This window comes from Schistocerca serialis, chromosome 1, assembly GCF_023864345.2.
Source record: "Schistocerca serialis cubense isolate TAMUIC-IGC-003099 chromosome 1, iqSchSeri2.2, whole genome shotgun sequence".
Lineage (NCBI taxonomy): Eukaryota > Metazoa > Arthropoda > Insecta > Orthoptera > Acrididae > Schistocerca > Schistocerca serialis.
Genome location: NC_064638.1, coordinates 315405747 through 315431184, shown reverse-complemented (window position 1 = coordinate 315431184; position 25438 = coordinate 315405747). Strand labels below are relative to the sequence as shown.

Genomic DNA, 25438 nt, shown 5'->3' with positions numbered 1-25438 from the left:
ATACAATCACATAATTACGGAAGGCAAAAATATATTACTAGTTTCAGCTTTCTGTTTTTATTTCCACTTTTTGGCAGTCAAGCATTAATCACCTTGCAGGACAGTGAAGTTATTTTTGTCAGTTTGCCAAAGAAATTAGGCTTTTATTAATCTTTTCCTCTGAGGCAGTCAATTTATTTGAAACGAAGTGTTTCGTTCCACAGTAGTGGCTAGTTCCAATTCTTCACTGAATTTCAAGTGCATGTTTACATTTTCTGGCATGTATGTCATTTTGCCATTATAAAAAAACCAAACATGAGATAGTACAGTACTGGTACTCCAAGAAAATATACATCCCGAAAACCACACAGAAAAGCTTAATATCTCGTGGGACCTACTTTGAATCTAGACAAACCAATGTGCCCTTCAAGCTGAATTATGTGTTTTAGTGCAGTTTACAAAATTTTGATGCTCTTGGAGTGTCCTCTGATGTCCTGTTTCTTTTATGTTGTAATGTAAAATTTGTTAATGCTTTATACATATAAAACATACGGGCTTCCTACATAATCACAGCTGTGCATGCGCAATAATGCCTGTTTTCTGGCACTCTCTGGCAACTGCTAAAATGAATCTATTTCTAGCAGGTCTCAAGTAAACATTGCGAGAGGTGGTTTGAAAAACATGACTTTAAAGTAAATTTCCTCTTATGCGAAATGAATTATGTTATGTGTGAGAATGTGCGATGACTTTCTTAAATTACAGAGCGTTTGACTTGTGTTTCAAACTTAACACTTTGAGGACCAGCCATTTAGAAGAATTTCAACTCCTTAAGATCAGACAGTTTCGTCATTGTTTCAAAAATTTACTGGCACATTTGTGTGATGTTTTGTAAAGTATAACACACGCAAAAAAAGGCCAATATTACATGTGAAAGCTTAGCTTCTCTTGTAGCTTATTAATCTTAGAGACCAATATTATATGTGAAAGCATAGCTTTACTTGTGGCTAGTTATGTATATTAATGTAAACCATTTACTTTTCCTCTCTGTGTGTTCGTGCTACTTAACACTGATCTTACTATTAGCTGACTACATCACGTCCTATGCTCTGAATATCAAGTCATTGGCTGGCGAGGTCACGTGACGTGAACTACGATTGGCTTGCAAAAGGGCATTGCAATCTCGATTTCAATGCTCTGGAAACTAATGCGCTGTGTTTGGTGAAATTAAAATTTATACATTCATAATACAAAAATATGCAGTTTATATGTTGCTGCACATCAAAAGTCTTTCCAAAAATATTCTCTCTCTCTCTCTCTCTCTCTCTCTCTCTCTCTCTCTCTCTCTCTCTCTACATGCTGGGAAGTTCTACGCTGGTATACAAAATGTTAACCATTCAAAGGATAAATAAGTTCTACAGTTCTGAGGGAAATCTGTGGAAAATTTACTGTCACTATACACGGAAAAAGTGTATTTTCATCTGGGAAAAAGTGTATTTTTTAACCGGGATGTCCGGGGAATTTTTTTTCCTTGTCCGCATATACGCTCTGCATGAGTTCCCGTCTTCTCTTTGAAAATCTGCACCATCTATTCCATCTCCACATTGGACTGGGATGGAACGGTTCTGTAATAAGGTGTTGCATCCCTTGATGTTCGCAAAAACAGGAAAACTGGGCAGAGGTGATCTGGAGGCTACTGTCAGAGACAATAGCTGTTCACAGAAATGGGAAAAGCTTGGCAGAGATGAACTGGGGGCTATTGGTCAGAGACGATGGCCCATGGAAGGCCATCAGTGACAAAGATTTTTGAAAGGGCTTTGATTATGTTTTCCATTGTCATGGAGCCCATGGGGTGAATATAAGGAAATTTTGAATGAGAATCTACTACAACTAACCATACCTGATTCAAGAAAGGACAGGTGAAGCCCATGTGGGGGCACTTCTGACGGGGGCCAGGGTGAGAACACTTTGTGGGAGTGCAGATTGCTGCTGAGGGCACACGGTGCAACACCGGATCGTTGTTTTGATATCTTTGTTGATTGCTGGACAACGTGCATAGTGATGTGCCAACTGTTTTATGCAGTATAAAGGTGTGCTCCAATGACCCATGTGTAAGAGTGCAAGGACTGTGGGATGCAGAGCTGGGGAAATAATGACTTGGGTCACTCGTGTTCTGTTTGCAGCAGGAGAACACTGTCATGGAGGGAGAGCTGGTTTCTTAAGGCAAAGAACATCTTGAATAGATCATGGACCATTGCCGAGATACACTGCGGCCACCGACAGTTAATCTGCTAACTAACTCTACAGAGAGTAGGGTCCGATCTTGTCTGGGCCAAGACCATTGTAGCATTAAGAGGAAAATCGTATAGAGCCAAAGCAGAATCAGAATCCAGCTGAAATATAACAACATAATAGGTGTTCTAAATGATTAATGGAAAAACTCATATAGGATGTGATACAAATACTAACAAAGAGATAGAGGGGCTGGCCAGTACTTACCTCAGCTCAGTACAGCCGATAGATACACATAAAACAGAACTGAAAATTTACATTCCTAGCTTTCGGAACTTTGTTCCTTCATCAGGGAGGAGAGAGGGGAAAAAAGGGAAGAAGGGAAAGTGGATTCAGTTACTCACAACCCAGGTTATGAAGCAACAGGGAAAGGTAAACAGGGAGGGTAGCAAGGATGGAGGCATGGTTGTCAGAGGGAAGCCAAAGATATTCTACTGTAAGTACTGTGCCAGCTTCAAACCAAAGAGGATGCATACAGAAGTAAAGAGGTATATAGTATAAAGATAAACACAACTATGTAGGATGAAAAGATGCGTGAATGGCTAAAGAGGAAAGGGAAAGAGGAGAAGACTGAAGAGTGAATGGGAGTGAGGTTGTTTAACGTAGGTTCAGTCCAGGGGGATGGCGGGATGAAAGGATGTGTTGGAGTGCAAGTTCCCATCTCCGCAGTTCAGAGGGACTGGTGTTGGGTGGGAGAAGCCAAATGGCACATACGGTGTAGCAGGTTCCTAGGTCCCTAGAATTATGCTGGAGGGCATGCTCCGCTACTGGGTATTGGGCATCTCCTAGGCGGACAGTTCGTCTGTGTCCGTTCATGCGCTCAGCCAGTTTGGTTGTTGTCATGCCGATGTAAAAGGCTGTGCAGTGCAGGCATGTCAGTTGATAAATGACATGTGTAGTTTCACATGTAGCCCTGCCTTGAATTGTGTATGTTTTACCAGTAGCGGGGCTGGAGTAGGTGGTTGTGGGGGGATGCATGGGGCAGGTTTTGCAGCGGGGTCGGTTACAGGGGTAGGAACCGTTGGGTAGAGAAGGTAGTCTGGGAATATTGTAGGGTTTAACAAGGATGTTACGGAGGTTAGGGGGGCGACGAAAGGCAACTCTGGGTGGTGTGGGGAGAATTTTGTCAAGGGATGATCTCATTTCAGGGGTTGACTTGAGAAAGTCATATCCCTGGCGGAGTAATTTGTTGATGTTTTCAAGGCCAGGATAATATTGGGTGACAAGGGGGATGCTTCTGTGTGGTCTGGGGGATGTTTGGGAGGAATGTATTGCTCGGGAAATCTGTTTGTGGACAAGGTCTGCAGGATAGTTGCGGGAGAGGAAAGCACTGGTCAGGTTATTGGTGTAGTTGTTGAGGTAGCAGCTCCCCCAAAACCATCCCTTGCAGACATTTCAGGAATTCCTCACATCCAGTGTTGCCTCCCAGTCCTTCTTGAAGAACATCCCGACAACCCCCAACATCACCCCAGCTGAATCCCGTGCCATTAGGGAGCTGAAAATAGACCGCTCTATTGTCATCCTCCCGGCGGATAAAGGCTCCACAACTGTCGTACTTGACAGTGTGGAGTATGTGGCAGAAGGACTGCGTCAACTCTCTGACACCTCAACCTACAAAGCTGTTACCCAGGATCCCATTCCCTTCATCCAGACTGAGCTGCAAAAAATCCTAAAAATCCAAGGTCCCTCACAAGGCCTCACAACAGCTTCCATAGACTTACTCACTCCACCTGAGCCACGTACCCCTACCTTCTACCTATTACCCAAAATCCACAAAGAGAACCATCCTGGCCGTCCCATTGTAGCAGGCTTCAAATCCCCAACCGAACGTATCTCAGCTCTGGTAGACCAGCACCTACAACCTATCACCCGCAGACTCCCATCCTACATCAAAGACACAAACCACTTCCTAGAACGCCTCAAATCCATTCCCACTCCTCTCCCACCTGAAACCTTTCTTGTCACCATAGATGCTACATCCCTTTACACAAACATCCCACATACCCATGGTCTCTCTGCCCTTGAGCACTACCTCTCCCAACGCCCACCCGAAGATCTTCCAAAAACCTCGTTCCTTATCACACTTACCAACTTCATCCTCACCCATAATTACTTCACTTTTGAAGGCCAGACCTACAAACAAATCAGGGGAACGGCCATGGGAACCAGGATGGCTCCCTCCTATGCCAACCTCTTCATGGGCCGCATGGAGGCGGCTTTCCTGAAGGCCCAACAGCTGCTTCCCCTGGCCTGGTATAGGTTTATAGATGACATCTTTGTGGTCTGGACTCATGGTGAAGAAACACTCCTTAATTTCCTCCATAACCTCAACTCCTTTTCGAATCTGAATTTCACCTGGTCCTTCTCCAAAACCCAAGCCACCTTCCTGGATGTTGACCTTCATCTTGTTGAAGCTCACATCCACACCTCTGTCCATATCAAACCCACAAACAAACAACAGTACCTTCACTTTGATAGCTGCCATCCTTTCCACATCAAACGCTCCCTTCCCTACAGCCTAGGTATTCGTGGCAAACGTATCTGCTCCAGTGACGAATCCCTCAACAACTACACCAATAACCTGACCAGTGCTTTCCTCTCCCGCAACTATCCTGCAGACCTTGTCCACAAACAGATTTCCCGAGCAATACATTCCTCCCCGTCCAACAACAATGTTCCTACCCCCAGACCACACAGAAGCATCCCCCTTGTCACCCAATATTATCCTGGCCTTGAAAACATCAACAAATTACTCCGCCAGGGATATGACTTTCTCAAGTCAACCCCTGAAATGAGATCATCCCTTGACAAAATTCTCCCCACACCACCCAGAGTTGCCTTTCGTCGCCCCCCTAACCTCCGTAACATCCTTGTTAAAGCCTACAATATTCCCAGACTACCTTCTCTACCCAACGGTTCCTACCCCTGTAACCGACCCCGCTGCAAAACCTGCCCCATGCATCCCCCCACAACCACCTACTCCAGCCCCGCTACTGGTAAAACATACACAATTCAAGGCAGGGCTACATGTGAAACTACACATGTCATTTATCAACTGACATGCCTGCACTGCACAGCCTTTTACATCGGCATGACAACAACCAAACTGGCTGAGCGCATGAACGGACACAGACGAACTGTCCGCCTAGGAGATGCCCAATACCCAGTAGCGGAGCATGCCCTCCAGCATAATTCTAGGGACCTAGGAACCTGCTACACCGTATGTGCCATTTGGCTTCTCCCACCCAACACCAGTCCCTCTGAACTGCGGAGATGGGAACTTGCACTCCAACACATCCTTTCATCCCGCCATCCCCCTGGACTGAACCTACGTTAAACAACCTCACTCCCATTCACTCTTCAGTCTTCTCCTCTTTCCCTTTCCTCTTTAGCCATTCACGCATCTTTTCATCCTACATAGTTGTGTTTATCTTTATACTATATACCTCTTTACTTCTGTATGCATCCTCTTTGGTTTGAAGCTGGCACAGTACTTACAGTAGAATATCTTTGGCTTCCCTCTGACAACCATGCCTCCATCCTTGCTACCCTCCCTGTTTACCTTTCCCTGTTGCTTCATAACCTGGGTTGTGAGTAACTGAATCCACTTTCCCTTCTTCCCTTTTTTCCCCTCTCTCCTCCCTGATGAAGGAACAAAGTTCCGAAAGCTAGGAATGTAAATTTTCAGTTCTGTTTTATGTGTATCTATCGGCTGTACTGAGCTGAGGTAAGTACTGGCCAGCCCCTCTATCTCTTTGTTAACATAATAGGTGTCAAATTCAGGATCTGGGCCTGTTGGAAGCTGGGACAAAGCATCAACATTTGCATGGTGGCTGGTTGGCTTATAGAGGATGTCATACGTATAGGACAAAAAGGAGAATGCCCATTGTTGTAGCCTACATACTGCCTGTCCATGAGCTAAAATGCAGTCCGAACAATGGGAGTAATGGCTTATGGCCAGTCAACATCTGGAATTTGATGCCATACAGATAGGTATGACCGTATAAATGATGGCCAATGCCACGTTTTCAGGCTGGGAGTAGTTGCATTGGGCAACATTGACTGACTTGGATATAAACACAATAAGGTGTTCAAAGCCACCTCCTTCTATGTGGTACAGAACTGCCCCAGCCCAATGCCGTGAGGTATCTATGGCAAGGAGAAGGCTTCTCTGGTGAAAATGGTATGTGGCACAGTGCCAATTGGAGGGCTGGTTTAAGTACAAAAATGACCCATCACACACACTGGAGGTCACTGGAATGAAACCCCTTTTTTCTGTATGATGTTGTGCAGATAGAACAATTCTGTGACATGGGGAATGAAATGACCATATTAGCTAATTTTTGCATGAAGGACTGCAGTTCCTTGAGATTCCGAGCCTGGGAATATTTTCTATGGCTCAGATATCCTACTTATTAGGACAGATGACCTTATTACTGATTACAAAGCTGAAGTACTCAGTGGACTACTTCACTTTTGGAGGTTGCACTAGAAACTACCCTGGGGTAATCAAGAAAACAAAGATTGGATGTTCTGAAGGTCTTGATCGGCTGATGCCTCCATCACTATGGTACCATATAAATAATTGTGGTGTGAAGGAATTTCTTGTATCAGCTACTTCTGGAGGACTGCTGTGGTGCTAGAAATACTGAAGGGCAGCCTGTTATACATGTAGAGGCCAAAGGATATGTTGAACACCAGCAGATCGTGAGATTCTGGGTGTAGTGGTTACAAATGAACCTTAGTATAACAGACACTGTTTTGCAACTTGGAAATAGTTGTTCCAGGCAGGGAATTGGAAAAGTATTGATGATGACCTGGGCATTAATGGCATTGAAATTGCCACATAATTGGAGACAGCCATCCAGTTTTTTCACTAAGAAAAGGGGAGAAGCCCATTGCCTTGATGAGACAGGGGTAGTCACCTCATGGCCTCCAATCTGTCCAATTCTGCCTTAAACACAGTCCCCAGAATGTGCAGATAGGGCGCGCCTACAAGAAACGAGGCACAGATCTGGTTTTAAGTGACTTTTGACTGCTACATCTGCAGCCCATCCTAACCAGGCACAAAAATATCTGAATATGAGAAACACATATTCTTCAAAATGGAAAAACCAAACTGTTTGAATGCATCTAACTTAAATATATTTTCCACATTACCAGAAGTAAAAACCAAAACTGAAAGTTTTCTTGAAACATTTTTATAAGAGACTTTGGTGCCAGAAACACCTCTCCCTTGTGTGTTATGGCTACTATATGCTGTTACTCCCCTACAAAATGGTTGTAACAGGGGGGAAAGTAATGTAGCTATTTATAAGAGAAGAGTACATAATAGACTTCAGCACCATTGACTTCTAGCATTAGTACCAGTTTAACAGGTTTATCCTTACCAGGATGAGTCAATGCTTCGTTTGAAGAGCTGTGATGAGGTCCAGCTAGGAATGAAATATTAGAACCAGAGTTCGTTTCGTACCTGTGTTGCCAGGTGTTGGGCAACCAACACAGACAATGTTAATTTGAGCTCTAATGCTGCCCAAAAAACAAGTAGCCGACTGACGTGGGTAGAGGGAATGATGGTATCAGTGGAAACACTGAGGGTAAGAGGGTAAATTATGTTGATTGGAATTCTGCTCAGATGGAGAACTATGAAAAGATTCCTAAAGTGAGCTGTGTGAGAGAGATTTTTCAGACACACTTTAAGAGCTGCTGCCTCTAGGCCATGTGATGAAGAGAAGGATGGCTGTGCTGCATTAAATGTTTACAGAAGAGGCCAATGCTAGCATTTGATTTCCTGTTGCACCTATTACAAGTGTTTCTCATCACACTGGTGGTGACAATGGACACTGCAGGCTCAGCTATCCTACATGAATTAAAAAGCCTTAGCAGTTTTTAGGACTTCATTTAAGGAGGGACTGAATGCTATAAAGCGTGTGCACTTACTTCGTTGTTGAGTGAATGTTGTAGAAGCAAGTCTTGAATCAAGGAGTTTGTACATGTTGGCAATGTGGTTCTTCGGAGCACACAAAAATATGATGGTGATACAGACCCTGAATGTCAGTGACCCAGTCTTTATAGTTTTCTGACAGTTGTTTACAGTGGCAGTATAATTTCAATCAAGCAAATGCCACAGAGGATTGACACCCATAATGATCTGACAACAGGTTTGCAAATGTCAGCAAATGACAAACTATCAGAATTTTTCATGGGGGACAACTTATGGAGCAAACCCAACATACAATGCAAAGTCCGCAAAAGAAAATAATGTCTCTTTCTGATATGAAAAGGTTGCTTTGTTGAGGCATCATAAGTGCATTTTTTAATCATCAACGCCATCCAGAAATGAAGGAAACTGTAGATACTGCCAAAGTTGTCTCATTCCTGATAGACACTGTTGTGATTTGCCGCTGTAGAAAGACAATTGCTGTTGCTGTTGTTGCGATAGTTGCCTATCAAGCTGCCATTGTTCCTGCTGTTGCAGAAGCCATTGCTTTTACTTTGAACACATTAGAGTGCTTAAAGGAGGTAAGCCTACCTGAATCTGTGTGCATGGAATAGCACCTCGGTTTTATAGGGTGTTTCTATAGGTTGTCCCAAAATAATGCATACACTCTTTGAAGATGAACACCTCTTTAATGAAAGATGTTAGATGTACAAATTCAGTGGTGTTAGGTGCCTCATGGCCCGACTGAAGGTGGTAAATGTTCAAACTGGTGTCCGTCCGTCACAGTACACTGTCGACGATGACTTACGACTGAGCGACATGCCAACTTTATTGTTTGCAATGGAATAGCATCACAGGCTTGCTCAAGCTGTTCTCTAAGATCATCCAGTGTTTGTGGTCTCGCAGCATAAACTGTGTTCTTGAGAGTACCCCACTGAAAGAAATCTAGAGGAGTTAAATCTGGAGATTGAGCGGGATACTCCAGACTTCCTCTTTGTCCTATTCATCTTGCAGGGAATGTACGATTGAGAAATGCCCTCACAGCCAGGTGAAAGTGAGGTGGCACCCTATCCTGTTGAAAGTAATAATCTTCATTTCCTAACACAATGCTAAGACCAGGAGTTATCATTTCCAACATTTCCAAGTATGAGTCTCCCGTGACAGTGTTGTCAAAGAAGTACAGCTCGATTAGCCCTCTAGAAGACAGACCACACCAGACTGTTACTCCTGGTAGATTAACAAGCCTTTGCTCAGTTACATATGGATTCTCCCTGGCCCAGTACACACAATTATGGCAGTTAATTGTTCCATTATGTTTAAATGTCATGCCATCTTACCAAAGAATTCGATCTTGGAAATGTTGCTCTTCTTCACATCTGTTAATGAACCACTCACAAAATTCACTTTGCCTATCAGGATCATCCTCGTTAAGAGCATGGAGAAGTCTTGGAATGTAAGGCTTAAAGATCTGATGCCGCAAAATTCTGTGAACACTGCTTCTGTAGATCCCAGTCTCACAAGAGCATTGTCTCACAGATTTAATTGGGGATCGTGTGTATGCCTGGATTATTGCATCAACACTCTCATTGTCTGTTGAACTTTTATTTCATTTGCTATGTCGCTTCTTCATATCGTGCATCGTTCCTTCGACTTTAAACTTATCTCTGATTCTTGTAATTGTTACTCTTGTCAGTGGTGGTGTTCCAAATTCAACTCTCCAATGTTGGTGTACCCCACTCACATTCTCTGTTTTCCAGTAACACTTTAGCACCCATTTCCGTTGTTCAAACGATAACGCCATGTTTGCTGACAATCCTGAAACAAAAGAAAGCATTGTTATGTTTTTCGCTGCCTTCTAAATTATTACCAATAAAAATTGTATTTCTGTCTCCTGTAATTAAAGAGATATTCTGTTTCAAATCGTGTATACATTATTTTGTGACACCCTGTATTTTGTTGGTTTTTGGAACTTGAGATAATTATTAATACGGACAGGTGTGGCATTCATATTGTGAATCCTGGGTCTGTATTGCTTAATATATCGGTGCCCTGTGAATTTGGGAGTACTTATCGCCACTGTTGTAGACTGGTTTACAAGCACAGTTTATTGGGCGAAATAAATCGACACAGGTAATACAGTAATTTGTAGAGTTGGTGTTACACAAATGGAAAGTAGCAGACCAAAATTTGAAGTCCATGCTTAGTGTGGAATTGAAGCCAACGTAGTCAACTGACAGTGGCCTCCGAAGTGAAAATTCCATCATTCAAGCACACGAGGGATTGCATGCCCCATTTAGTGGGTACACGGCTGTAGGTGGTTGCTGTGGGCACATGGTTGTAGCTGATTTGTGGTCATGGAGTCTTTACCGGGTAGCATAATGTGCACTCTGGGTGTATGGCCTCTTCCCAGATGACCACTTGTTGAGACAGCTCATAGATCACAGCACCACCGGTGACAAGGGTTACAGGTAGGGATCAATCTCTGATAGCTGTGACAGCTCCATGCAATTGTTTGAGTCAGTTACTGCACTTTACTTTGCCGGTATTAAAGTTCCTCAAATTTGTGTGGGACTATATTGCTTTGAGGATAACAGTACAGATAATTTTTTACTATTTTATTCATTTTTTGCGTATAACAAATTTCCTAATGGTGCCTACTCCCATCTATACTCTTGTAAACAATTAAATGTATTCCATTTTTGCAATTGCTTTATTGATTTTCCAAATTAATCTTTCAGATTATGGCTCTCCATGGCTGCCTTTTTATGACTGTAAAATAGTTTCATGTTCTGTCAGTGGAAACTAATGATTAACGACAACTATTTTGCGTACTGATGTCACATGCAATTATATGCATATACCACAAATAAACTTTAGCATTCCTCAGTCTTACACTACCAACTGACATAATGCTTCCAATCTCATAATTAATCACTTGAGAAGCTATTTAAATAATTTCTGATGTGATGCATCTATGCATCATTGTTCTGCGCATCACCAGAATGACGACTCCCATCCACTTGCATACTGGCACATGACTGGTAGTGCTTGACACTGCTGGATGTAATAGCAAGACAGTGTTCTTGCTGAAAAAGGGAGTGCTTGGTTTTGAAAGTTGAATCAGTAATGTGTAAGAGATACAATTTACTACATCATACTACTGTTTACAATAGGAACCCGTACACCGTGGTTTATCAACATCACATACTTTTGATCCTCAGTCGTATCTGGTGTAAGCGTGTGTTTCCAAACCAGTGAAGGGAAAGCATATGTGTCGCGATTTTGAAACCTAGAAAATACTGTATGGCATTGATGCACGAATGTTGTGTGTAAGTTGCTGGAATGAATGGTGAATTAATAGCTTTATGGATTCTTGTGATGAGGGATCTTTCATCTAACAACATTGTGGATTTAGGGAAATCTGATCCATGACTTACCACTTAATTCTATTGGAGTCTGCCATGAGGGCAACTTTTGCCAGCTGCCTACACCTCACTGCTGTCTCCTTTAGCTTAAGGATGGCTTATGACACCTCATGGCACTACCACAACGTTACCACGCTTTGTGTGTGAGATTTCAGTGGCCCACTCCTGATTGTAATACTGAATCTTATATCTCACCAGTTGTTCTGTGTTTGAGTTGGGATTTCTGATAGCACCATCTGTATACAGGATAATGGAGTTCAACAGACATCTGTGCTGAGTGTGACCCATTTTCTAATAGTGATTAATGAGCTTAGAGGTACTGTGGGCCTATGGTCTCACCATTCTTATATGTTGATTAGTTTTGTGTGTGCGACAGTGCTTCACCCATGAAAGTTGCTGAATTCCAGCTGTAAGGTGTCATCAGGAAAGCACAAGTTCTCACCCAGAGATTCCAGTTTTCCACTGTGAAGGCACACACTGTGCACTTCTGCCAATGCAGAGCTGAAACTTCCTGTCTTATTAAAACTGTTTCCCAGACTGGGCTCGAATCAAGGACCTTTGCCTTTCACGGGCAAATGTTCAACATCACTCTGGAAATACTCTCCCAGGCTTTGGGAAATGAGACACTAACAGAAGTAAAGTTTTGCAGTCTGGTCATAAGTCATGCTGTGTAGATAAGTTGGTAGTATGCTTAACTGCAAAAGGCAATGGTCCTGGGTTTGAATCCCCATATGGCACCTAGTTGTAATCTGCCATGAAGTTTAATATCAGCGCATCCTCTGCTGTGGAATGAAAAATGTAGAACTGTTCATCCCCCTCTAGAACTTGACCTTGGTAATGAAATGCTAAGTTTGGTAGAGCTAGTTGACAGCGAATTTCGAGGTGGCAGAGTTAGAGGAGCAATGCTTCTGCACATTAAATTTTGTGTGTAACTCAAGAAAATCTTTACAGACACACACCAAATGATATAGGGAGCCTATGGTGATGAGTGTGTAAGCCTTACTCAGTGTTATGAATGGTTCACATGGTTTAAAAATGGCCAGACAGAAGTTAAAGTTGACCCTCATTCAAGACACCCTTCGACATCTACTGATGGTGCTCGTGTCGACAATGTCAACGAAGTTGTGCTTGCCAATCGAAGGCTGACTGTCTTGAGAGATTGCAGAAGAATGTGATATTTCAGTTGCATCATATCATGAAATCTTGACCCAGCATCTTGGAATGCATTGTGTTGCCGCCAAGTTTGTCCCATGGCTCATGAGTCAAGACAAGAGAGACCTTTGCCCTACAACCTGTGAAGAGCTTTCTGATCGCACAAATGACAACTAAATGTTCCTTGAGAGAATAATAAATTATGATGAGATGTGGGGTTGTGGTTATGATGTTATAGGCCCGAGGTATTCCTGCCTGTCGTAAGAGGCAACTAAAAGGAGTCTCACATGTTCCAGCCTTTATGTGATGGTCCCCTGTAGGGTTTGACCACCATTTTTCAAAATTTTCCCGAAGAGCGAGCCGATTGGGGAAGGGTGCCTTACATGGTGCATCGTGTCCATCGTGCATTGAGATCCTTAAACCACTTTTTCGTTGAGGCATTGCAGTTCTGCTCCTCTTGAGCGAGGACATCTTCCTGGGTGCGTTTTACTCCACCCACTATGCAGTGTCATTTTCTGTGCCAACGATGACCATGGAATTCTTTGCACCCCATATCCAGCATGGGAGCCAGTCTGTTGTGGTGGGGCTGCCATGTACCCTGTTGGTTGTAGCCCCCTGACTAAACAGAGATCACTCTGCTAATGCCTGCGCCACTAACTCCCCATGGATGTGAAAAGGTAGATGCCCATCATTCCAGGGCATTGGGACTCCTGGCAATGGCCATCCTGCCAGGTGCCCTTTGCTGTGGCTGGGTGGCACCTGTGGGGAGGGCCCCTTGTTGGAGTGGGTGGCATCAGGGTGGATGACGCATGATGAAGCGGACCATGTTATCACTTGCTGGTGATCAAATGCCTGCAGTCTCCAAGTGTTCCAAGTCTCAGTACAATGCAAGGAAGTATGATCCTAAATCATTCCCCTCCCTGGCCACACCATGGGAGGAACGGCAGGCTAAGGATGGCAGCGAACCTTATTTGACCCGCTACCTCATATGTATGAGAGCTGATGGGAACTCCTTTGTCTTGATGAAGCCTCCATTTTTTGTAGATCATTTAGAGGACAGGGCCCTTCTTTTGCAATCTGACGACGAGCTGCGCACCAACTTAGAGCGACGAGGAGTTCATTTCGTCCATTGGGGTCCGAGGGATAATCAGGTTGCCACTGGTGCCTTCATCTTGCCCTTCGAGGGTGACACATTACTCTAGAAGGTCAAGGTGATGGTCTACTGCTGTGATGTCAATCCATATATATCTCCCCCAGTGTGGTGCTTTAACTGGTGGAAGTTAGGCCATATGTCTTTCCGCTGTACTTCCAGCATCACACATCAAGATTGTGGACGTCCATCCCATCCCAATACTCCATTTGCCCCGCCTCCCATCTGTGTCAACTGTGGAAAGCATCATTCCTCTTGCTCACCAGACTGCAGGATTTTACAGCAAGAAAGGAAAATCGTGGAATACAAGACCCTGAACCGACTGACCTAAACTGAGGCTAAGCGGAAAATTTGAGTGCCTACGTCTTGTGGCTATGACCACCTCTTATGCCACTCTTACGAGAACAGTTGTAGCCCCATCAGTTCTGCGAGTTCCAGTCGGCTCTCAGAGCCAGAAGAATACGGTGGGCGGGGGGGGGGGGGGGGGGGGGGGGCACTTACCTCCCTGTTGCTTCCGCATCACCTACCTCGGGAGCACTGCCCCTCCCCCTCCCCCCAACCCCCCAACCCCATCGGGGACACCAGTCGCCACTTCTCAGCTGGAGAAGCGTTAAGTCTTCTTCGGCTCTCTCACTAGGAAGGGTCACTCCCTTCCCAGGCTAGTGGGAAAGATGACACCTGCCAGTGGCTTAAGTGCCCAAAAGAAGTTGGTCGTAGGGCTTCATGATCATCCTCTGTCACGGAAATAGAATCAGTGATGCCCTCCCAGCCAGAGAAACCCAAGGATCAGCAAGAGAAATCCTTCAAGAAGACCGCCAAAACCAATGGAATTGCGGTGGCACCCACACCACCACTGCCTACAAGCTCTGTGTCTGAGGATGAGGTGAAGATTCTGGTGTCCGCTGAGGATCTAGATCTCGCCAGACCCTCAGACACAATGGATATAGCCTGTTCAGGAAATAAGTTGGTGGCAGCAGGTGACCCTGAGGCATAAATAGACTGCCACTTTGAGTGTTTCATGCCTTCCCAGTCCCATGATCAAGTCATCCTCCAGTGGAATTGCGGCAGTTGTTTCCACCACCTGGCAGAGCTATGGCAACTGTTAAGCTTTACACCTGCTTTCTGCATTGCCCTCCGGGAAACCTGGTTCCCGGCAATGCAGACCCCTTCCCTTCGTGGCTACAGAGGATATTACAAGAATCGTAGTGAATATAGTAGTGTGTCAGGTGGAGTTTGCGTTCATGTCCTGAACTCGGTATGTAGTGAACGTGTGCCTCTTCAAACTCCTCTTGAAGCTGTGGCTGTCAGGATAGAGACAATGCAAGAAATAAATATCTGCAATGGATACCTCCCTGAATGTATTGGCTGCACTGATTGATCAACTCGCTAAACCTTTCCTACTTTTGCGAGATTTTAACGTCCATAACCCCTTGTGTGGTAGCACCATGCATACTGACCGTGGCAGAGATGTCGAAAATTTACTGTCCCAACTCGACCTCTGCCTCTTAAGTACTGGGACCGCCACACATTTAAGTGTGGCCCAGGTAGTTACTCGGCCATTGATTTATCGATTTGCAGCCCAGGACTTTCCCATCTATCCTCTGGAGAGCACATAATGACCTGTGTAGTAGTGACCACTTCCCATCTTCCTGTCACTCCCCCGGCGCCATGCCCACAGACGCCTACCCAGATGAGCTTTATACAAGACAACTTGGTAGCCTTTACCTCTGCTGTCATTGTTGAGTCTCCCCCACATGGTGCCATCAATGGTGTGATTGAGCAGGTCACTAAAGCGATCGCTTCTGCAGCGGAAAACACAATCCCTAATTCTCTAGGGTGCCCCTGGTGAAAGGGTGAAAGACAGTCCATTGGTGGTCGCTGGAAATCGCTGAGCGCAATTGAAGAGTGTTGGCAAGCTCTACAGTGACATATGCGGCACCCTTCCCTGGAGCACCTAATAGCTTAATGGTCTGATGCTGCAAAATCAAACTGGCATCTGATCTGTTCCTTACTTCTCCCAGAAAACTTTAGCCTTAGGCTATTAAAGGAAAAGAAGAATTGATGATCTCAATGTTTAGTCCTTTTCATCCCCCCTCCCCCCCCCCCCCCCCCCCAAAAAAAAAAAAAAAGAAAGAAAGAGAGGACATTGGTAGCAATGCTGATTTTGTTAGATAGAGCATAATTTAACTTGTCTATCTATAGTCTTTAGCACCATGTGTGTTTTTATGCGCCACTAAGGTTGTGGCTGCTGTCCCAGTTTCAGTTGTTGCTCATTCTGATCTCAATGGCTTCTTTGATGACAGAATTCAAAGAGGTAGAAGCATGGGATAAGATTTTAGTTTCATCAAATGTAATCAGGTTTGTGTATGAGGCCTTTTTGACATCAGCAGATTTGTCAACATTGCAATATTTAATGTGATGTCGGTGCTGCCTGCAGAATTCTGAAATTTTTGTTATTGAATGACTAACTTCACTGTTGTTAAATTCAAAAGGAGTTTTATAATTCTCAGGACCACTGAGACCAAGGCATTCTTTTACTGCACGCAAAATTCCTTTTCCTTTGGTGGTTGCAAAGTGGATGGAATTTACTCTCTGCGTATTTTATTTGTTGTAGCTCCAGTTAAGGAGCTCTTCTGTTCCTGACGTTTTGTCCAGGACTACGCTGAACATCCTCAGAGTTGCTCCTCCGCTTGTGATGACGTTGGCCTGCATTATCTCTTTGTTTCTTGTCCTCGGTGTCGACGTACTGGCTGAAAAGTGCAACTGCTGCCTAGTGTAAATGATGTATCCAGCAGATGCACATTTGTGTTTCACAGTCTTTTACTTTCGCTGTTCACAAACACCCAATATTACACAGTTATAAGGCCAGTGCAGTGTTGTTTTAACTTTTCATAAGCCCCATTAATAGGTTGCAGGCAAACATCCACATACTGCTACAATAGTTTACTGTTGAACATCTATGAGCAGTAAAAAAACATAACCACATAATCAACAGTTCTTTCGGAATAATCAGGTTTGTATGGAACAGACACACAACCTATTGGTATAACATGTAGTTCACTGTTAAGTTGATGCATTGTTGTCGTTCTAACCAACACAGGTTCCTCGTCTGAAACTCAGTTGTGGACTGACTGTCTAGGGACCAAAAATTGGGCCCTTATCTATCTTCACAATAATAGGTACTGAAACTCCACATTGTTCAATGTTTAATTTACAGAAATTACAGTTAAAACTTAACTCAGATGGCAAAACAAGAGGAGAAGTAAAAATATCCCAGCTTGCTTTGTCACACGCTGAGTCTTGCTGACTGATTGGTCAGACGTCCGAGAGTGACATAAATACTGTAGGAAAGGGGGCATGGTCTTCGGTGAAGGATAAATGCCCTCCTCTGTCAACATGTGGGGTATACAAAATTCCGCGTATGTGTGGTAAAGTTTATATTGGAAATACCAAGAGGGGCATAAACACATGGCTAAAAGAGCACAAAAGTCTTTGCTGTCTAGGAAAAATAGAGAAATCAACTGTAGCAGAGCATGCTCTTCAGTCAGGAAACCACGAAGTGAAGTTTTCTGAAACAGAAATTGTATCTACAACATCAAATTATTATCCACGACTGTGTAGAGAAGCCATCAGAATTTATAAGCATCAGGATAATTTTAGTAGGAAAGAGGAGGCAATGAAACTTAGCGACATATGGACAGTGGCTCTGCAGAATCGCTAGACAGTTTTATCATCAACAAGATGACAATCGATAGTAGGAAAGAGGAGGCAATGAAACTTAGCGACATGTGGAAAGTGGCTCTGCAGAATCACTAGACAGTTTTATCTTCGACAAGACGACAATCGATAGTCAAGTTTTATCTTTGACAAGGATTATTTCTGCTCATCACGTGTTACTTTGACCATGCCCTCTTTCGTACAGTATTTATGTCACTGTCAGACGTCCAACCAGTCAGTCGACAAGACTCAGTGGAAGAGCAACTCTGAGGATGTCCAGCGCAGTCCTGGACAAAATGTCAGGAACAGAAGAGTTTCATGGACCACGACTTTACATCCCAAAAGGTTTACCAGCAGCTAATTAATAATCAGCCCTATGGTGTGAGTGTGAGGTTACTCAAACTTGAAAACCTCCGCATGCATATCACATGCACTCTGTTAGGACAGCTGCTTTCTTTGTATAGGAAATGCTTGACCTTTTTCAGGGACATAACAATTCTGCACCTGGTATTGGAAACCAAGATATCCACATCAGAGATTGTAGCAGAACCATGCAAGCCTTTTATTTAAGCCCTCCACTCAGTTCCAAACCATAACATTGGGATTAATTCTGAGTGTGATGTTGCAAAGACTGAACCAATCATCCACATAGTGTGCAAGGCTAGCGGTCTCCACCAAGTTCACCCATCCCCCTTAAAGATCTGAATATGGTGTAACTAAGTCATCAGGTGTTATTTGTGTCTATATAAGCTAGAATTAGAGGCATATTGCACCTAGAGTGTTCAGTATCTGCCAGCACAACCTTCTCCACATCTCAGATGAGACCTTTCAGGAAACATACCATGTTCACACTGCGCTTCCATCCTGACCTGCCAGCTGTTTTCCTGAGGGGCTTCATCACTTGTGTAATATTGGAGTTCTCACTATCAAGCGTATTAACCCTCTGTGTTTGTCTGAACTTGGTGGGAGAATTAGACACTAGCTCACCAGATGAGGCATATTGTGTTGACTCAGATGTGCTGTCAACAGTGGGCAGTACCTTGTATCTGTTTTTAAGCCATAAGGGAATAATTGTCCAGCCTGTACCCACATCCACCTCATGTCCATAAATTTGCAAACCTACTACTGCCGGTCATTTACCATAGTAATGATGGACTAACCAAGTCATGCCCATCAGAACACAGCTTCGTCTGTATGTACGAGGGGCTCCAGAGGTACCATAGCTTTTACCACTGTGGTCTCCAATGTCACTGCAACAAAGTTTAGCAGCTTAATACCTTTTGATTGTAGCCCATATACATTCTAGCTGTCTGTAGACAACAGTCAGTTTCACTAGTGTCTGCACACAACAGACAGTTCCTGTTTCCTGCTATACATCAGAAACTAACTCCAAGGAATCTGCGACAATAGTAGATCAAACTACAAAACTTTTGTGCTTTTGATGCCATAAAGCTTCTTCTTCTTCTTCTTCTTCTTCTCCTTTAGTGCTTATCTCTTATGACAAGTTTTGACTGGAGACTCTTGATCGTGTTGTTCTGAGCATTTTCCTTCATCTGTTTGTTTGTTTCTTTGTGCATTTCCAATGTCATCTTCGTATCTCTTCCTCTCATTCCTTTCACTTTTCACTCTATAACTTTTCGTTGCCAACAATTTCTGTGCCGTACATGTCCCAGCTAAGATTTTTTCATCTTCATTATCACTTCCAATAATCTTCTTTCTTCCAGTATTTTCTGCATTACTTCTTCATTCTTAAGTCTATCAGGCCAGTTTACATTAAGTATTCTTCTTCATAGTCACATTTCAAAATTGCTAAATATCTTCCCTCTTTTGTTTTAGCTGTCCATGATTCACTGCTGTACAACACTAGACAAACATTTAGCAAATCTTTTCCTTATCTTCATTGGAATTCTTCTGGCTATTAGTAGCTGCCTCACCTTTTCAAATACTCTCTTTCCCATCAATATCCTTCTCCTTATTTCTTCTGTACAGCTTCCATTCCATGTAATTAAACTTCGAAGCTACAGGAATGATGATAATTGTTCTTTCTCTTTTCCGTCTAGGAATACATTAACAGGAGCTTCCTTCTTCCTTAGTCTCATCAGTTTTTTCCCCTTTATTTGACTTCATTCAGTGCTTACTATTTATGAACTACCTTTCTGTTATACAGTTTTATGTTAGCCTGGAGCAGTTACAGACACCAGTAAGGTCTCCAACTAGTTTTTCTTCAGTGTTGTTTGTTATTTTATGTTCTCTATCACATGGGCGGCAACCGATACTAACAGCCTTGACCAGGCTTTGACACAATGCACTACAGCTCGCAGGACTCCATAACATTTGCTCCAAGGAGAAGCTTGAACATTGAAACCAACACACCTTAATTAAAAAAAAGTAATTGTACATATATTAGTTGTTTTTGATGCACTTATCATGGCAAGAACATTTAATGCAACCAATTGTTTATGAAAGACTTTGTGGTTATATTAATGGTGCTTCCTTTTTTTAATATTATCTTGTGTAAGGGAAGATAAGAGAATTTCTCTTTATGGTTTAAAGATATACATTTTTTTATGATTAGGTCCATGGAACTGTAGTTTAGTGAAGATTATATTAAATACACTCCTGGAAATGGAAAAAAGAACACATTGACACCGGTGTGTCAGACCCACCATACTTGCTCCGGACACTGCGAGAGGGCTGTACAAGCAATGATCACACGCACGGCACAGCGGACACACCAGGAACCGCGGTGTTGGCCGTCGAATGGCGCTAGCTGCGCAGCATTTGTGCACTGCCGCCGTCAGTGTCAGCCAGTTTGCCGTGGCATACGGAGCTCCATCGCAGTCTTTAACACAGGTAGCATGCCGCGACAGCGTGGACGTGAACCGTATGTGCAGTTGACGGACTTTGAGCGAGGGCGTATAGTGGGCATGCGGGAGGCCGGGTGGACGTACCGCCGAATTGCTCAACACGTGGGGCGTGAGGTCTCCACAGTACATCGATGTTGTCGCCAGTGGTCGGTGGAAGGTGCACGTGCCCGTCGACCTGGGGCCGGACCGCAGCAACGCACGGATGCACGCCAAGACCGTAGGATCCTACGCAGTGCCGTAGGGGACCGCACCGCCACTTCCCAGCAAATTAGGGACACTGTTGCTCCTGGGGTATCGGCGAGGACCATTCGCAACTGTCTCCATGAAGCTGGGCTACGGTCCCGCACACCGTTAGGCCGTCTTCCGCTCACGCCCCAACATCGTGCAGCCCGCCTCCAGTGGTGTCGCGACAGGCGTGAATGGAGGGACGAATGGAGACGTGTCGTCTTCAGCGATGAGAGTCGCTTCTGCCTTGGTGCCAATGATGGTCGTATGCGTGTTTGGCGCCGTGCAGGTGAGCGCCACAATCAGGACTGCATACGACCGAGGCACACAGGGCCAACACCCGGCATCATGGTGTGGGGAGCGATCTCCTACACTGGCCGTACACCACTGGTGATCGTCGAGGGGACACTGAATAGTGCACGGTACATCCAAACCGTCATCGAACCCTTCGTTCCACCATTCCTAGACCGGCAAGGGAACTTGCTGTTCCAACAGGACAATGCACGTCCGCATGTATCCCGTGCCACCCAACGTGCTCTAGAAGGTGTAAGTCAACTACCCTGGCCAGCAAGATCTCCGGATCTGTCCCCCATTGAGCATGTTTGGGACTGGATGAAGCGTCGTCTCACGCGGTCTGCACGTCCAGCACGAACGCTGGTGCAACTGAGGCGCCAGGTGGAAATGGCATGGCAAGCCGTTCCACAGGACTACATCCAGCATCTCTACGATCGTCTCCATGGGAGAATAGCAGCCTGCATTGCTGCGAAAGGTGGATATACACTGTACTAGGGCCGACATTGTGCATGCTCTGTTGCCTGTGTCTATGTGCCTGTGGTTCTGTCAGTGTGATCATGTGATGTATCTGACCCGAGGAATGTGTCAATAAAGTTTCCCCTTCCTGGGACAATGAATTCACGGTGTTCTTATTTCAATTTCCAGGAGTGTATGTCTTTGAGTGCTGAGCCATAACCATTTGGGTTTGAGAACATACAGGTTATCAGACATAACAGTTTACAGGATGTCATCTAGAAATACCTTTACTTTTACTTTCATCAATATAGTAGGAAAGTTACGGTAGAATGTAAATAATTAAATAATTTAGGAGTAATTGCTACCCACCATATAGCGGAGATGTTGAGTCGCAGAGAGGTACAACAAAAAGACTATTAAACAAGTAAGCTTTTAGTCAAAAGGCATTCTTCCGAATTGGACACCCCCCCCCCCCCCAAAAAAAAAAAAAACCACACACACACAAAAGACCACTGTCCGTGGCTGCAGAGGCCAGACTGCAAGCAGTTGTACATTATTGGAGAAGGAATCTGCATGGCAATTGAGTCGTTAGGCGGAAGTTAAGGGAGAGGAAGGAGGGTGGAGTGTAAAAGGAGAGATGTAAAAAGACCACGGGGACATTGGTGGAATAGAGGACTGTGTAGTGCTGGAATGGGAACAGGCAAGGGGATAGGTGGATGAAGGACAATGATTAATGAAGGTTGAGCCCAGGACGGCTACAGGAACGTAGGATATATTGCAGGGACAGTTCCCATTTCTGCCATTCAGAAAAGCTGGATCAAGGGTGAGAACATCCTATCCACATTCCTCCAGAATCTCAACACCTTCTGCCCCATTCACTTCACCTGGTCCGCCTCAACCCAACATCCCACCTTCCTCGATGTTGATCTCCGGCTCATCAGTACCTCTGTTCATATCAAACCTACCAACTACCAGCGGTACCTCCATTTCGACAGCTGCCACCCATTCTATATCAAGGAGTCCCTTCCTCACAGTTTAGCCACCCATGGCTGTTGCATTTCCAGTGATGAGCAGTCCGTTTCAAAACATACCAACAGTCTCAGTGGAACATTCAAAGACTGTAATTATCCTCCCAACCCTGTACAGAAACAGATCTACCGTGCCTTATCTCTCCAGTCACCCGCCACCTCCCAAAGTCTGTCTGTCTGGCCTCAGAAGAGCGTTCCACTCAGTACTCAGTGCCACCCAGGACTGGAGCAAATGAATCACATTCTCTGACAGAGTTTGGATTACCTCTCGTTATGCCTTGAAATGAGAAATGTCGTACCCACTATCCTTCCTACCCCTCCCACAATGGTATTATGTTGCCTACCAAACCTACACAACATCCTCATTCGTACTAACACAACCCCTGCTTGCAACCCATTATCTCATAGGTCATACCCCTGTAATAGATCTGAATGCATGCCCTGTCCCATACATCTTCCCACCACTGCCTACTCCAGTCCAGTCACAAGCATCACCTATCCCATCCAAGGTAGGGCCACCTGTGAAACTAGTCATGTGACCTAGAACCTCAGCTACAACCACTGTGCTGCATTCTATGTGGCCATGACAACCAACAAGCTGTCTGTTTGCATGAATGGCCATTGACAAACTTTTGCCAAGAGACAGCTGGATCACCCTGTTACTGACCATGCTGCCCAAAACAATGTGCTTCACTTCAGTGACTACTTCACCAGCCTACACCATCTGGATCTCTCCTACCAACTCTAGCTTTTCTGAATTCACAGGTCGTAATACTTACCGCAATATATCCCATGTTTCAGCAACATCCTGTGGCCTCAACCTACACTGGTCCCTCTCCTTCACCTACCTATCCCCTTCCCTGCTCCCACTCCAGCAATTCACAGCCCTCCGTTTCCCCAATGCACACACAGTCTCCCCCTCCACCTTCCGTCTAACCTCCTACCTTCCCTGCAAAATGGTTCAAATGGCTCCGAGGACTATGGGACTCAACATCTGAGGTCATCAGTCCCCTAGAACTTAGAACTACTTAAACTTAACTAACCTAAGGACATAACACACATCCATGCCCGAGGCAGGATTCGAACCTGCGACCGTAGCGGTCGCGTGGTTCCAGACCTTCCCTGCACCTCTACATTTTCATAACATTGTTTTTATCCAGCTTGAATTTCCCATTGTCTTTTTATCATATGTTTTCATTTGGTGAGGTGTCTGTCAGTTATGGTTTAAGGCTTTCACACATATTGCAGTAAAAGTGTTGGGATGTTTCACTGATTGTTGCAGTGCATACAGTGAGATACTTTCTCTTATTTCATGATTGTGGTAAACAGATTCCATGGAAACATAAATAAGTCATTATGAAATTAAGAGTAAAAGATCATTTCCTGGAAGTTAAAATCTCTATCTTGAATGAGTTATAACAACATGTGTAAAAAAGCAGATGACAGAATGCACTTTTATTTTGAGTTTCTGAGCTGTTACTCTTTGAAAGAAGAAAAGATTCAGCAAACATTATGAAGGACAGTGGTGGCTTTGTTTCCATTGGTTCAACTTTGTGAAGCTACATTTGCTCTCAGGCATGGATAAAATAATTATGTACTATCCATTTTTTCTGTTGTTTAATGAAGTCCATTTCCTCCCAAATTTAATGCAAGTACATCTTTTATGATTTGTGCACAAAGTTTCCACTCTAACAGATCAAAAGTCTTTAGTTGAGATCTAATTGCTCTGGGCTGACATCTGTCATGAAGATTCTAGTTTTGTCAAAATTTTGTAACACTTTTTTAATTTTGTACTGGGATTTTTACTTTTGAAGAATACGTATTACATTTGTAATATTGGAATATGAATGATTAATATCTTGAACTAGAGTATAATAACCCCATGATTTCAGATACAACTTCTTAAATTTCTTAATCAGTTTAATTTGTTTCAGTTTAAAAAGTAACAAAAATCGGGCAGCTTTATTATCTCGCCTCCTTGATACTTGGACACTTCTACAAGATACGGATCAGGCTGTACTTGTGGAAGCAGTGGAGCAGCTGATGGTGAATGTGGACTTAAGTTCGGCAACTTTGAGAACACTTCAAGAAGCAACAGAGAAACTCAAAACATGTCCAGATTTCTCTAAACTTCATACAATGATTCTTGTGGAGAACAAGTTTCTTTCACTTTATTCAAGGTCAGTGTATTTTCCTCTGTACTTTCTTACTTTTTGCGTCAGTAAAAATTTGTAAAATAAAGAGAGAAAGCATTTTTGTGTATGGTTCAGGAAGCAAGTAGATGGTTTAGTAGTAAAGAAAATTAAAAAATTAGTTCAATATTTTTGAAATGTTTGAGATTTGCCAGTGACTGTAACAGGAATATTGAAAGAGATTTTTTATTCACTTGATCAATTACAGACCTGATTTTGTACGAATTGCACTTATCTTGAATCTCATAGTCTGATTGCTTTGTATTGTGGTTGGGTTGCAAAGTGGCCATCAGACTCTCAATGTATCTCTGAAGCCTTGTCCATTTTATTAGCTCAATGCCAATAACATCATTCCAGAGGTCACGAACAGTGGTAGGAGCGCCAAAGAGCTAATAATGCATATGCCTATAAATTTATATCATGATTAAATGTTTTGTTTGGGTTTTTCTGTGTGTTGGTAAGATTAGTTTCATCTGCAATTTGTACTGTTAACTTGTCTGTAAAAAAGACACACTTAAAACACTGTTACAGTGTAGGCAACTATAGCATTGATTGGGCCAGTGTGGTATCATCTCCTTTCAATCTAAAAAGGTCATTTGCAAATGAAGCACTTTATTTTTTTCCAAATCATTCAATTTTTCTGTATCTTGGGCTTTTTAGAAGCTTGTAGTACCAGTATATCAGCAACAAGTTCATTATCATCAGCCTCCCAAAAATTATTTT

At 43.7% G+C, this 25438-nt stretch overlaps 1 protein-coding gene across 1 annotated transcript in view; it reads left to right on the top strand.

Moving 5' to 3' along the window:
* The window catches only part of LOC126469706 (Hermansky-Pudlak syndrome 1 protein homolog), a 152234-nt gene that overhangs the window by 11067 nt on the left and 115729 nt on the right, over window positions 1-25438 (top strand). The window contains exon 4 of the mRNA XM_050096892.1: window positions 24458-24703. Within this exon, the coding sequence (XP_049952849.1) occupies window positions 24458-24703 (246 nt within the window). The remainder of the gene's footprint in view (window positions 1-24457; window positions 24704-25438) is intronic.